This window comes from Salmo trutta, chromosome 7 (assembly GCF_901001165.1).
Source record: "Salmo trutta chromosome 7, fSalTru1.1, whole genome shotgun sequence".
Lineage (NCBI taxonomy): Eukaryota > Metazoa > Chordata > Actinopteri > Salmoniformes > Salmonidae > Salmo > Salmo trutta.
In genome coordinates, this window is record NC_042963.1 from 43,569,310 (window position 1) to 43,581,709 (window position 12,400).

Sequence of the window (12,400 nt, forward strand, 5' to 3'; positions counted from 1 at the left end):
GAGCTCGAAAATGCAAGCCCCTTGGGTGCTGCCACAGAGTTACATTAGAAGTGCCCATCCAAGAAGGCTCAAGGTCATTGGCCTCAGATACAATGACATCAAATCATGTTATATAAACAGTAGCTTTGATTGGACTGATCATGTCAACATCATACTTTCAAAATCTTAGCTAGCAGTCATCATCTTGAATCAAGTCGACAATCTACTGGCAAATCCTTTTTAATCCTTGTCATATGAAGAGAAATTATGGATAAAACGTATCGGTGCTCATCGGCCGTTGAACATAAACATTACACAAGTTGGAAATCGCAAATTCAACGAGTGGTTTGGAAAGAATCAGTGGCTAACTGCAAGCATTGCAAAGCAATCACTAGCCTGTTATTCAGTGGAGTGGCTGTGTGGTCCCAAGTCTGGGTTTAAGTGTCTCTTTTCCAAGCTTAAAATGATAAATATTCAACATTGGCCATGCTGTCAGTCCAGCATGATTTGTGCCCTGCTCAAAACAACTGTTGACTCGGAACTGGGAAATCTGACTTCAGTGAGTTCAAGACAACTGAGAACTCGGGGAAAAAACAAGTTCCGACTGGGAAAATACGTTTTGAACGGTCATTCAACTAAGTCGAGAACTCAGGCCTCTTTCTAGAGCTACGACCTGAATATCACTGACGTCATCATGATTCAACCTTGTTTTTTTATGAGTTCCCAGTTGTCTTGAAAGCACCATAAATCCAGAGAATGGCAGACTTTGATGACAAAGTTGGATGACAAAATTTTCCCACGAAGGACTGCCACGCCACCTTCCTTTTCAAGTGAGCACAGAAAACAAGGTGAGTCAAACAATGTCTTGTATGCTGCTGCATAAATGATGTAATATGCCAGGGAGATATGTATACTGTAGCTAAGAAAGTAATACTAAGTGTATGTTGTGTAGTAAGCTGTTAGTAGCACATTTGCCTCAACCTAATATTTGGTCTATTTTCCCCTCTTAAATTCACCAACTGTTCTGACTTCATGGTGCACATGTAGTCTATAACCTGTTTTAGAGAAATGTAATAATTTCTGACTTGGTGTACACTCTGAGAAAGGGAAGATACCTAGTCAGTTGTACAACTGAATGCCTTCAACTGAAATGTGTCTTCCGCATATTCGGCGCCCAGGGAACAGTGGGTTAACTGCCTAGAATTAACTGTTTTGCTGCCAGACAAGGCTCCGTTGATAGCCAGGTGTAGCAGTGGTAAGGTGTTAGGACTGCTGTTGGAACTCTGCTGTTGGGACAGATTTATGTAGGCCCTAACAGTTTGTGGGCACCGTTTATCACTGTTATTGTGCAATTAATGTATTGTTTAGTGTTGTATTATGTAGTGGCTTTGGTGGCATGCATCCCCCCCCCCCCCCCCCCCCCCAAAAAAAATATGTGTTTGCCCCACCAAGATTTACATACTAAAATCACCACTGGGCTGATCAAAGACAAGAAAGGTCAAACAAGTGTCTATAACCATAGCATCTCCTCCCATTAACATTGCTGCATTACAGCTCATCCAATTAACACTCAAAATGAATAAACACAACACAGTCACTGCTAAATACAGCCCAGTGATTTACATGGGCAATTGAAGGAACAGTAATGATGCAGAATGTGGGCCCTCTCACGCCTTGGTGCGTTTTGCTGCTGACTAACCATGAGATTTAATTTCAGGGTAAGCTTTGTTACTTCTGGGCATGGTCGTATATCAGGGGTATTAAGGCACTGCTGCAGTTCTCATTTTAATGTCTCATTGATGGGGAAGCTCAGGTGTTGGGGAGAGAAGAGGCCCATAGGGAGCTGATTATCAGACACAAAGTGTGCTGGGTTGGCAATACTTAAATAATGTGGAATTGGAAATGAAAACCCTGCTTGCAGAGAAAGACTCCTGTTTTAATAATCTCAACCCTATGCAAGGAATCACAATTGTGGCAACATTGTACCTGGGAACTAAATCTGTCTGAGAGGTGATGAGCTGTTCTCAAGCGTTTCAAACAATAATGAGGCTGTAATGCTGTCTAAATGAGAGCCCCTACATTTAATTCAAAGCTAAGAAAGTGAACCTCCTAATCCCATTTACTCTTGGTCATGCTCAGGAGCTGTGAAAGGTCATAAAGAGCTAATCTTCGATTTTTTAATTATCACAATGACGATATCGCTTTGGAAGTGTCTCATTCTGTCTTCTAAAAGCTGTTTTTTTATGTAAAACAATTTGGTAAACACTACCGGTAAAAAGTTTTAGAACACCTACTCATTCAAGGGTTTTTCTTTATTTTTACTATTTTCTACATTCTAGAATAATAGTGAAGACATCAAAACTATGAAGTAACACATATGGAATCATGAAGTAACCAAAAAAGTGTTAAACAAATCATATTCTTTATTTGAGATTCTTCAAAAATTCTTTGCATTGATGACAGCTTTGCACACTCTTGGCATTCTCTCAACCAGCTTCATGAGGAATAGTTTTCCAACAATCTTAAAGGAGTTCCCTCATATGCTGAGCACTTGTTGGCTGTTTTTCCTGCGGTCCAACTCATCCCAAACCATCTCATTTGGGTTGAGGTCAGGTGATTGTAGAGGCCAGGTCATCTGATGCAGCACTCCATCACTCTCCTTCTTGTTCATGTTCAAATAGCCCTTATACAGCCTGGAGACGTGTTGGGTCATTGTCCTGTTGAAAACCAGATGGGATGGTGTATCGCTACAGAATGCTGTGGTAGACATGCTGGTTAAGTGTGCCTTGAATTCTAAATAAATCACAGACAGTGTCACCAGCAAAGCACCCCTAAACCATCACACCTCCTCCTCCAAGCTTCATGGTGGGAACCACACATATGAAGATCATCCATTCACCTACTCTGCGTCTCACAAACACACGGCGGTTGGAACCAAAAATCTCACATTTGGACTCATCAGACCAAAGGACAGATTTCCACCGGTCTAATGTCCATTGCTTCTGTTTCTTGGCCCAAGCAAGTCTCTTCTTATTATTGATGTCCTTTAGTAGATGTTTCTTTTCAGCAATTCGACCATGAAGGCCTGATTCAGGTAGTCTCCTCTGCAACAGATGATGTTGAGATGTGTCTGTTACTTAAACTATGTGAAGCATTTATTTGGGCTGCAATTTCTGAGGCTGGTATCTCTAATGAACTTATCCTCTGCAGCAGAGGTAACTCTGGGTCTTCCTTTGTTGTGGCGGTCCTCATGAGAGACAGTTTCATCATAGTGCTTGATGGTTTTTGCAACTGTACATTTTCCAGATTGAATGACCTTCTTGTTGAGCTGTTCTTGCCATAATATGGACTTGGTCTTTTAACAAATAGGGCTATCTTCTGTATACCAGCCCTACCTTGTCACAACGCAACTGATTGGCTCAAATCAAATCAAATGTTATTTGTCACATACACATGGTTAGCAGATGTTAATGCGAGTGTAGCGAAATGCTTGTGCTTCTAGTTCCGATAGCGCCGTAATATCTAACAAGTAATCTAACAATACCCCAACAACTACCTAATACACACAAATTTAAAGTGGCGAATGAGAATATGTACATGTAAGTATATGGATGAGCGATGGCCGAGCGGCATAGTCAAGGTGCAATAGATGGTGGAAAATACAGTATATACTTGTGATATGAGTAATGTAAGATATGTAAACATTATTAAAGTGGCATTATTTAGAGTGACATTGTATAAAGTGACTAGTGATCTATTTATTAAAGTGGCCAGTGATTGGGTCTCAATGTTGGCAGCAGCCTCTCCGAGTTAGTGATTGCTGTTTAGCAGTCTAATGGTCTTGAGATAAAAACTGTTTTTCAGTCTCTCAGTCCCAGCTTTGATGCACCTGTACTGACCTCGCCTTCTGGATGGTAGCAGTGTGAACAGGCAGTGGTTCGGGTGGTTGATGTCCTTGATGATCTTTTTGGCCTTCCTGTGACATCGGGTGCTGTAGGTGTCATGAAGGGCAGGTAGATTTCCCCCAGTGATGCGTTGCGCAGACCTCACCACCCTCTGGAGAGCCATATGGTTATGGGCGGACCAGTTGCTGTACCAGGCTGTGATACAGCCCGACAGGATGCTCTAGATTGTGGATCTGTAAAAGTTTGTCAGGGTTTTGGGTGACAAGCCAAATTTCTTCAGCCTCCTGAGGTTGAAGAGGTGCTGTTGCGCCTTCTTCACCACACTGTCTGTGTGGGTGGACCATTTCAGTTTGTCTGTGATGTGTATGCTGAGGAACTTAAAACGTTCCACCTTCTCCACTGCTGTCCCTTCGATGTGGATGGGGGGCTGCTCCCTCTTCTGTTTTCTGAATTCCACGGTCATCTCCTTTGTTTTGTTGACGTTGAGTGAGAGTTTGTTTTTCTCTGACACCGCACTCTGAGTGCCCTCACTTCATCCCTGTAGCCTGTCTCATTGTTGTTGGTAATCAAGCCCACTACTGTTGTGTCGTCTGCAAACTTGATGATTGAGTTGGAGGCGAGCATGGCCACGCAGTCATGGGTGAACAGGGAGTACAGGAGAGGGCTGAGCACGCACCCTTGTGGGGCGCCAGTGTTGAGGGTCAGCGAAGTGGAGATGTTGTTTCCTACCTTCCCCTCCTGGGGGTGCCATCAGAAAGTCCAGGACCCAATTGCACAAGGAAAGGTTGAGACAGAGGACCTCCAGCTCGATGATGAGCTTCGAGGGTACTATGGTGTTGAATGCTGAACAGCATTCTTACATAGGTATTCCTTTTGTCCAGATGGGATAGGGCAGTGTGCAGTGTGATGACGATTGCGTCGTCTGTGGACCTGTTGGGGCGGTATGCAAATTGAAGTGGATCTAAGCTGACTGGTAAGGTGGAGGTGATATGATCCTTGACTAGTCTCTCAAAGCACTTCATGATGACAGAAGTGAGTGCTACGGGGCGGTAGTCATTTAGTTCAGTTATCTTTGCCTTCTTGGGTACAGGAGCAATGATAGCCATCTTGAAGCATGTGGGGACAACAGACTGGGATAGGGAGCAATTGAATATGTCCATAAACACAGCAGCCAGCTGGTCTGCGCATGCTCTGAGGATGCGGCTAGGGATGTCGTCTGGGCCAGCAGCCTTGCGAGGGTTAACACGTTTAAATGTTTTACTCTCATCAGCCACAGAGAAAGAGAGGGTGGGGGCACAGTCCTTGTTAGCGGGCTGCAACAGTACCACTCTATTATCCTCAAAGCGGGCAAAGAAGGTGTTTAGTTTGTCTGGAAGCGTCACGTCGGTGTCCATGACGTGGCTGGTTATCTTTTTGTAGTCTGTGATTTCCTGTAGACCCTGCCACATACGTCTCGTTGAATGGTGACTCCACCTTGTCCCTGTACTGGCGTTTCGCTTGTTTGATTGCCTTGCAGAGGGAATAACTACACTGTTTATATTCAGTCATATTCCCAGACCTCTTTCCATAGTTAAATGCGGTGGATCGCGCTTTCAGTTTTGCGCAAATGCCGCCATCCATCCACAGTTTCTGGTTAGTGTAGGTTTTAATAGTCACAGTGGGTACAACATCTCTAATGCACTTCTTTATGAACGCACTCATCGAGTCAGCGTATAGGTCGATGTTGTTCTCTGAGGCTGACCGGAACATATTCCAGTCTGCGTGATCAAAACAACCTTGAAGCATGGCTTCCGATTGGTTAAACCAGCGTTGAATGGTTCTCGTCACTGGTACATCCTGTTTGAGTTTCTGTCTATAACGCGGTAGGAAATCTGCTTTGTTAAAGTCCCCAGCTACAATAAATGCAGCCTCAGGATATATGGTTTCCACTTTGCATATAGTCCAGTGAAGTTCCTTGATGGCCGTCTTGGAGTCTGCTTGAGGGGGAATGTACACAGCTGTGACTATAACTGACGAGAATTCTCTTGGTAGGTAAAATGGCCAGCATTTGATTATAAGGAATTCTAGGTCGAGTGAGCAGAAGAACTTGAGTTCCTGTATGTTGTTATGATTTCACCATGAGTCGATAATCATGAAGCATAGACCCCCACCCTTTCTCTTTTCAGAGAAGTGTTTAGCTCTGTTGGCGCGATGCATGGAGAAGCCTGGTGGCTGAACCGATTCCGACAACATATCCCAAGAGAGCCATGTTTCCGTGAAACAGAGAATGTTACAATCTCTGATGTCTCTCTGAAAGGCAACCCTTGCTCGAATTTCACAAATTGACTTTTAACAAGGCACACCTGTTAATAGAAAGGCTGCAGGCTGTATAAGGGCTATTTGACCAAGAAGGAGAGTGATGGAGTGCTGCATCTAATGACCTGGCCTCTACAATCCCCCAACAATCACCCAATTGAGATGCAGCCAACAAGTGCTCAGCATATGTGGGAACTTCTTCAAGACTGTTGGAAAAGCATTCCTCATGAAGCTGGGTGTGTCCAAACTTTTGACTGGTACTGTATATTTATAATTTCCTCCTCTACCCTTTGAGGCATGTACTTCTCAGTACAGCTGAATGAATCATATCACTAATGAGCTTTAAGGGTCACATGAAGAGACAATGTTTGCGTTTCTCTGCCCAGATGTTCCATCCATCAACCAATGGTTGCATGTCACATCATCGACTGTGTCATTGACAGATTGCCATAGCATATGATATGGTTAGCTGATACGTAAAACACCTATCCTGGCATTGTAAGAGCTGGCAGGCATCAGCAAAGCCTGGGCAGGAGAAACGTGCCTGGATTAAAGAATGTCAGTTAGAAAGATAGAAGTGAGAGGCAAAGTGAACTTTATTGTAAAAAACAATTGCACTATCTGTTGTTTTTTTGTGAACATGCTTTTAAAGAGACTTTACCTTGAAGTTTGTGATAGATATCAAATCGTTCTGAGAGATGGATTATTTTCTTCAGTATCTGCACACAGTGAACTGTAGTCTACGGTATAAATCAGAAATAGGATATCAGACTCCACTGGGTAGCGAAGTTTGATATTTCTTTATGGAATGTAATCAGAGAGGAGCCTCAGCCTCATCAAGTTATGTGTTCCTGCTTGAAGCGGAAGCTTGTCCTCAGGGTCTGTAATGATGGTAACGGTGAACTGGATACTCACAGGCTTCAATCTAATTACACTGCTGCAGTTTAGAGCCTGGAGGCATTCTATTATGTTAGCAGTGCGCTCACAGAACCTAAAACACTTGGATGCCTTACACTAAAAACTCTCAGAGCAATATCCGCAACTCTACCATAATACATCACTTTCTTCTTCCAAGTTTTTTAACCATCTCAATGTAATATTTGGCCTTTACTTTTTCTGTAGGCCTATGTGACTTTCATTAAAGCTGCATTTGAACAATAAAGGCTGTAATGACTTTATGTGCATAAAACATCATCTCTACTTGACTCATTTCCATATCATGTGTAAGGATATATCATGGGATAAATGCCCTAACTGTAAGTCACTCTGGATAAGAGCGTCTGCTAATGACTAAAATGTAAATCAGGCTTGCCTGAAAAAAAAATCTACCACAATGACCACTCAAAACCCGGCCACAAGGCTTAAAAAATAGCAAGAAGAGGAGTTGGCACATGAGGGAGAAGTATGTAGCCATCTCGTGCTGTCAGTTTGTTTATCTCACATCAATTGCCATGCCCCCAGTTGTCCGGGGAAAAATGGCTACTTTGAAAACGATGTCGTGGTTGAATATGTATTGGTCGCGGATTGCGGGTTTTTGGGCTACTTCTAAATTGGACCAAGCCGCCATGACATTTCTCTGAGAAAAGAAAATCGATTAATTTCACCGTTACCTGCTGCTGCTGACTATCAGGCAGTGGGCAGGCTGTTACTGAGTGAACGAGCAAGTGGTGGGGAGGGCCGGAGGTGTGTGTGTTGAGAGAGCGCTGCAGGCAACAGGGAGCTTAGTGAGTGAGAGGACAGCATCGCTGCTCTGCTCTCTATCACTCAGCTGTCAACACACACACCCTTCCGCTCAGTACTCCCCCTCCCTCCCCACTAATCACTCTCTCACACAGCAACAGCCTGATTCACTTTCTGATAGTCAACAGCAGGTAATAGTACACAAATACAAATTGAAAGAGAAATGCCATGGCGGCCGCGGTGCAATTTAAAAGTTGGACAAAAACCAGGGAGCAGGCCTCGAACCCTCGACCTTCTTACCCGAAGTCCAGTGCGCTATCGACTGTGCCGCAAAAGCATGCTCATGCGGCAGAGTCGGTTTCCGCGCTTATAAACCCAGGGTCGTTACAATACATTTTCACCCGCGACATTGTTTTCAAAGTAGACCAATTTTCGGAAAACTGAGGACATGGCAACGCTGATGTAAATAACCACACACTTTGGGCTTGAATGACATTGCCGCCGACAGTGCAGGCGATTACCAATGACACATTACGGTTTTGATCCTCTCGAACACGGCCATTATATTTGAGTAAAATACCTGTGTGAGTGTGTGCTACCATCTCGTGGTCAGGCATGTAAAATACTTGTCAAATCTGCACACTCATGTTTTATATTAGCCTGTATCAGTCGTCTGTAATATTCATATAGCTGACAATTTAACACCGGCTCTGATTTTTTTAAGTGCTTTTTAATATTTTCACTATTTGCTGTTGAAAATCTCAAATGTGCAGTTGAATTTCTAGAGGACGGAACTAGTTAATCAGGTACTGGGGACTGCATTTGTGATGCACCAGTACAATTTCGTGTGTTCTTCCTGCTTAGCTAGAGCTGTTGTTCATTGTGGATACAACAACACCCTAAAAGGCACATCTGCTGGCTACTTCGGTTATGTTTCAGAATTTTTAAGAAGATGAGTTAATGAAACTCGGAGTATTCAAAGGTTTGTCAAATATGTGATTGTTTTACGGGGCGTAGGACCTCTGCCTGTATCTGTAAGGCATTTGACAGTTGCTCGAATTTGTTTTTTGGCCACTATCCAAAAAGCAATTGAGGTGAGTCATTTTATTATACATTACCAGATTTATACTAGTTTACCTAATCCAACGACGATCTTGTTTTGCTATGGCATAGCTGAGACAGAAACACCACTTTTTGTCTCAGCTGTATAGGTAGCATCAGCTAACATTTAGCTAGCTAGCCTAATTGTTGTACTTTCGTCTTATCACGCAGGTACGAGGTAAATACCAATGAACTCATCAACGAGGAGCTTGGCATCGCATACCCAATATTTGGTTCCCAATATGCAAGATTGATTAAAAAAGAACCTGAAACACCAGTGAAACCAGCACAGCAGGCATAAAACACAAACAGTAAAGACTCAAGAAGATCTTGACCCTGAACAGTGTTTAAATTAGTTGTTAGCTAGAAGTCAAAATGTTATCTCTCTCTACCCTCACAGTACTGGTTCCTATAGTCTCCCTATTTGGACTTTTCTATTCTGCGACTGTGGATGATAATTTCCCTCAGGGATGTACAAGCACTAGCAGTGTGTGTTTCTACAGTCTTCTGTTACCAGTCACCATCCCAGTCTATGTGTTTTTCCATCTATGGAAGTGGATTGGAATCAAGCTATTCAGACACAATTAGTGTACGCTTTACATGAATAGTGTTTCAGTTGAATGATGTCACTAATAATAAAGGTTTTCAATTAGTGATGTGTACTGTGGTGAGGGCGTTGCACATGAAGCTGCTATTGTTACCACAGCTAATGATCCACTAAATGATTATGTAAGAAGAAAATTACAATAAATTAAGAAACTTTATGTGATGAGTGACATGCAATTTCTTCCATAAAATGTGCATTAATAAAAACATTTATTGAATGTGTTTTTAATTCAACTTGAAAAACATATAAACCTATAAAATGAACCTATTTTGGAAACCTGGGACAAAGAACACCACAAAGCAAATGTATCCTTGTGAATGACTATCACTAATAAACATTTTTTTTTTTTTTTAACCTTTAGTACTTGAGGGGAAGTTCGGGTTTGAACTTCACTTGTTACTTTTTTGTTTTCTTCCCACCACAGGCCTGTGTAAGTTTCATCAAGGGAGATTGTGGTCTTGGGGACTGTCCCTCGCCCTTCATCTTAAAGAAAAAAGATTCATTCAGTCTCATCTGAACTGCCTTAACTTGACTCTTGCACCGCCAGAATGGGTCATTCTCCTCACTTGACGTTGTGTCTGACTTCTGGCCAAGTGGGGGGCTGGTTTCTTCTTCATTGGCCTTTCTTTGAGATGATGGGGGATGTATCCCCATCTCTGCCCTCATCCTGTTAGGGAAACTCAGGTCAGTAGGCTGCTCTGAGCACTCGGCAGCTCCACATGACTGGTGAAACCTGAGGAATGTGGAGATCTCTGAGGTAAAGAAGTTCTCTGTTTGAGTGGCTGTCTCAGATGTTGACTTCCAGAGCAGTGGCTCCTCTTTTGGCTCTATGAGTGACTTGGTATGCCTGGCCAATTTTGTGGTGTTGGCTTCACCAGTGCCTCCACTGCTGGAGTGATCTGAAGATGTTAGTACTCTGAATCTCTTCTGAGTTATGAACAGGTCCTCACTGTTGGCATCTTCAGCAGTACTTTGAGAGTTGGTTTGTCCCTTTCCATACTCTGTCCCATTTTCTTGCCCCTCTCCCCACTGATAAGTCCCAGAAAAGTTGATCTCATTGTCACTCTTGGGGCTTTCCCAGGGAAAAGTGTCTTTGGTTGTTGAGGTGCAACACTTGACTACTTCTGGGTGTTTTGCTCGTATGTAATCAGGGAATAAATCAAATGCAACTTTCTTTTTTCTCTGGGCCTTCTTCTTGGGTACCTTCACTGAGTCACTAACCACAGGCACAGGTTCCTGTTTCTGAATGTAATGTTTTACAGCACATTTTACAGTGGACTTTCCCCTAGACTTAATTGGCTTTATTGGAGAGTTTGGTGCACTGTTTCCCTTAAAAAGAAAATAGCTATCTTGTAATCCCAGGGCTACTTTTCCCTTCTTTTTCTTCATCCTATTACCTTTGGCCTTTTTGGTTTTCTTTTTCTCTTCAATACCAGCCTCTTTCAACTCTGTCCTGTGGGTTTTGTCCTTTTTTAGACATTTGTCTTTCTTTGATTTTTTATTTTTTTTTCCTCTCTTGGGTGAATCCCAAAATGTGTCAGATTCTGTGTACTCCGTCTCTGCTCTTTCAGCCATCTCCATCTAGAAAAGAGAATGTGTGGAAATTATTATATATAATTATTCATAATCGGGCCTCTTGACATCAAAATAGAAATATGAAATAATTTACATTACATAGGCCTAATTTACACGTATGCAGTCTAGGGGCTGCCCCTCACAATGGATTTTTTAAATATGCTTTAAGGCTGTTTATCAAATGAGAATTCTCTCGGACTATAGCAATACTGTAATTGATTGTCTTACCAGATATTCAAGACGCCTTCTGTTCCTCCAATGTTGGGGAACTGTTAACGTTACTTGTATCCTCTCTTGAAACCATGTAACCCAACACCTGTATTAAACACAGAAGAGCCTCATGCCGTACATCTTGATACATTGCACATCATCTCGACATGTAACATTTTGTATTAATGATGGAACTTGTTACAGTAGCCTGACTAGGCTAAATTTAGTAAATATCGGCGATTGCAGGCGGTGGTCTTCCAATACAAAGTAAGAAATATAAATGTCAACGACATTAAATTGAGCTAACTACAGGCCTTGGTCCTTAGCCTACAGACCGCAACAAAAAAAGGTTAGCATACACCAAATACTCTGGAATTATGTCAGATGTGGAACACTAAAATAACATTTAAAAAATCTACATTGGTACCAAATAAAGTTTTAAGAAACGATATTAATCATATAGCGATGAATTACCTTCTCAAGTCATTCTCCGGCCCTGACACTTGACAGATTCCCGCCACCCACCTCTTCAACTTCAGAGAGAGCGCATCTTTCTAGCGCGCATGCCCTTTCATTTGACAAGGCTACTGGCTGATCTCGTGACACACCTACTGTATGCGAATCTTGCTACCACTCACCTGCATCTACAAATAATGTTGGTCTACCAGGTAATTAACCTAAATAAGGATATTAAGATGCAAAAATAATATTGCCTAATGTAAAGTGTCAAACTGTTTAATTTTAAGGGGGTCTGTCTCAGGGGCGGAAATCCCGGGGGGAACGGGGGGGACACGACCCCCCCATCCTGGGAAAAATATGATTTGTCCCCCCCAATATATCACTGAAACATAACTATGTAATTTAAATAATATTAATAATACGCAATTAAAGCAATTGTGCTGATTTATAGACACTTAATAGCTCGTTTTTAAGTTTCAAAAGATTGCGACCCCCCCCACCCTTTGCCTCACAATGGTTTGATCCACTGCCAGTTCCTTAGCTTGCGAGGTAACGTAGATGCACGTAACTGACGTGAGGTTAATCCAGT

General features: G+C 42.5%; 2 protein-coding genes across 2 annotated transcripts; one reads left to right on the forward strand and one right to left on the reverse strand.

Moving 5' to 3' along the window:
• Positions 1-8,687: 8,687 nt before the first annotated feature.
• pyurf (PIGY upstream open reading frame) lies at positions 8,688-9,724 on the forward strand. The gene is made up of 2 exons (XM_029759017.1): positions 8,688-8,953; positions 9,132-9,724. The coding sequence occupies exon 2, from the start codon at positions 9,336-9,338 to the stop codon at positions 9,546-9,548; it is 213 nt and encodes a 70-aa protein (XP_029614877.1). The 5' UTR covers positions 8,688-8,953; positions 9,132-9,335; the 3' UTR covers positions 9,549-9,724.
• Positions 9,725-9,775: 51 nt separating this feature from the next.
• LOC115197463 (uncharacterized) lies at positions 9,776-11,956 on the reverse strand. Its single transcript, XM_029759016.1, has 3 exons — positions 11,827-11,956; positions 11,371-11,458; positions 9,776-11,148 (listed from the first exon to the last, which is right to left on the reverse strand). The coding sequence occupies exon 3, from the start codon at positions 11,146-11,148 to the stop codon at positions 9,964-9,966; it is 1,185 nt and encodes a 394-aa protein (XP_029614876.1). The 5' UTR covers positions 11,371-11,458; positions 11,827-11,956; the 3' UTR covers positions 9,776-9,963.
• Between the last annotated feature and the right edge of the window lie 444 nt (positions 11,957-12,400).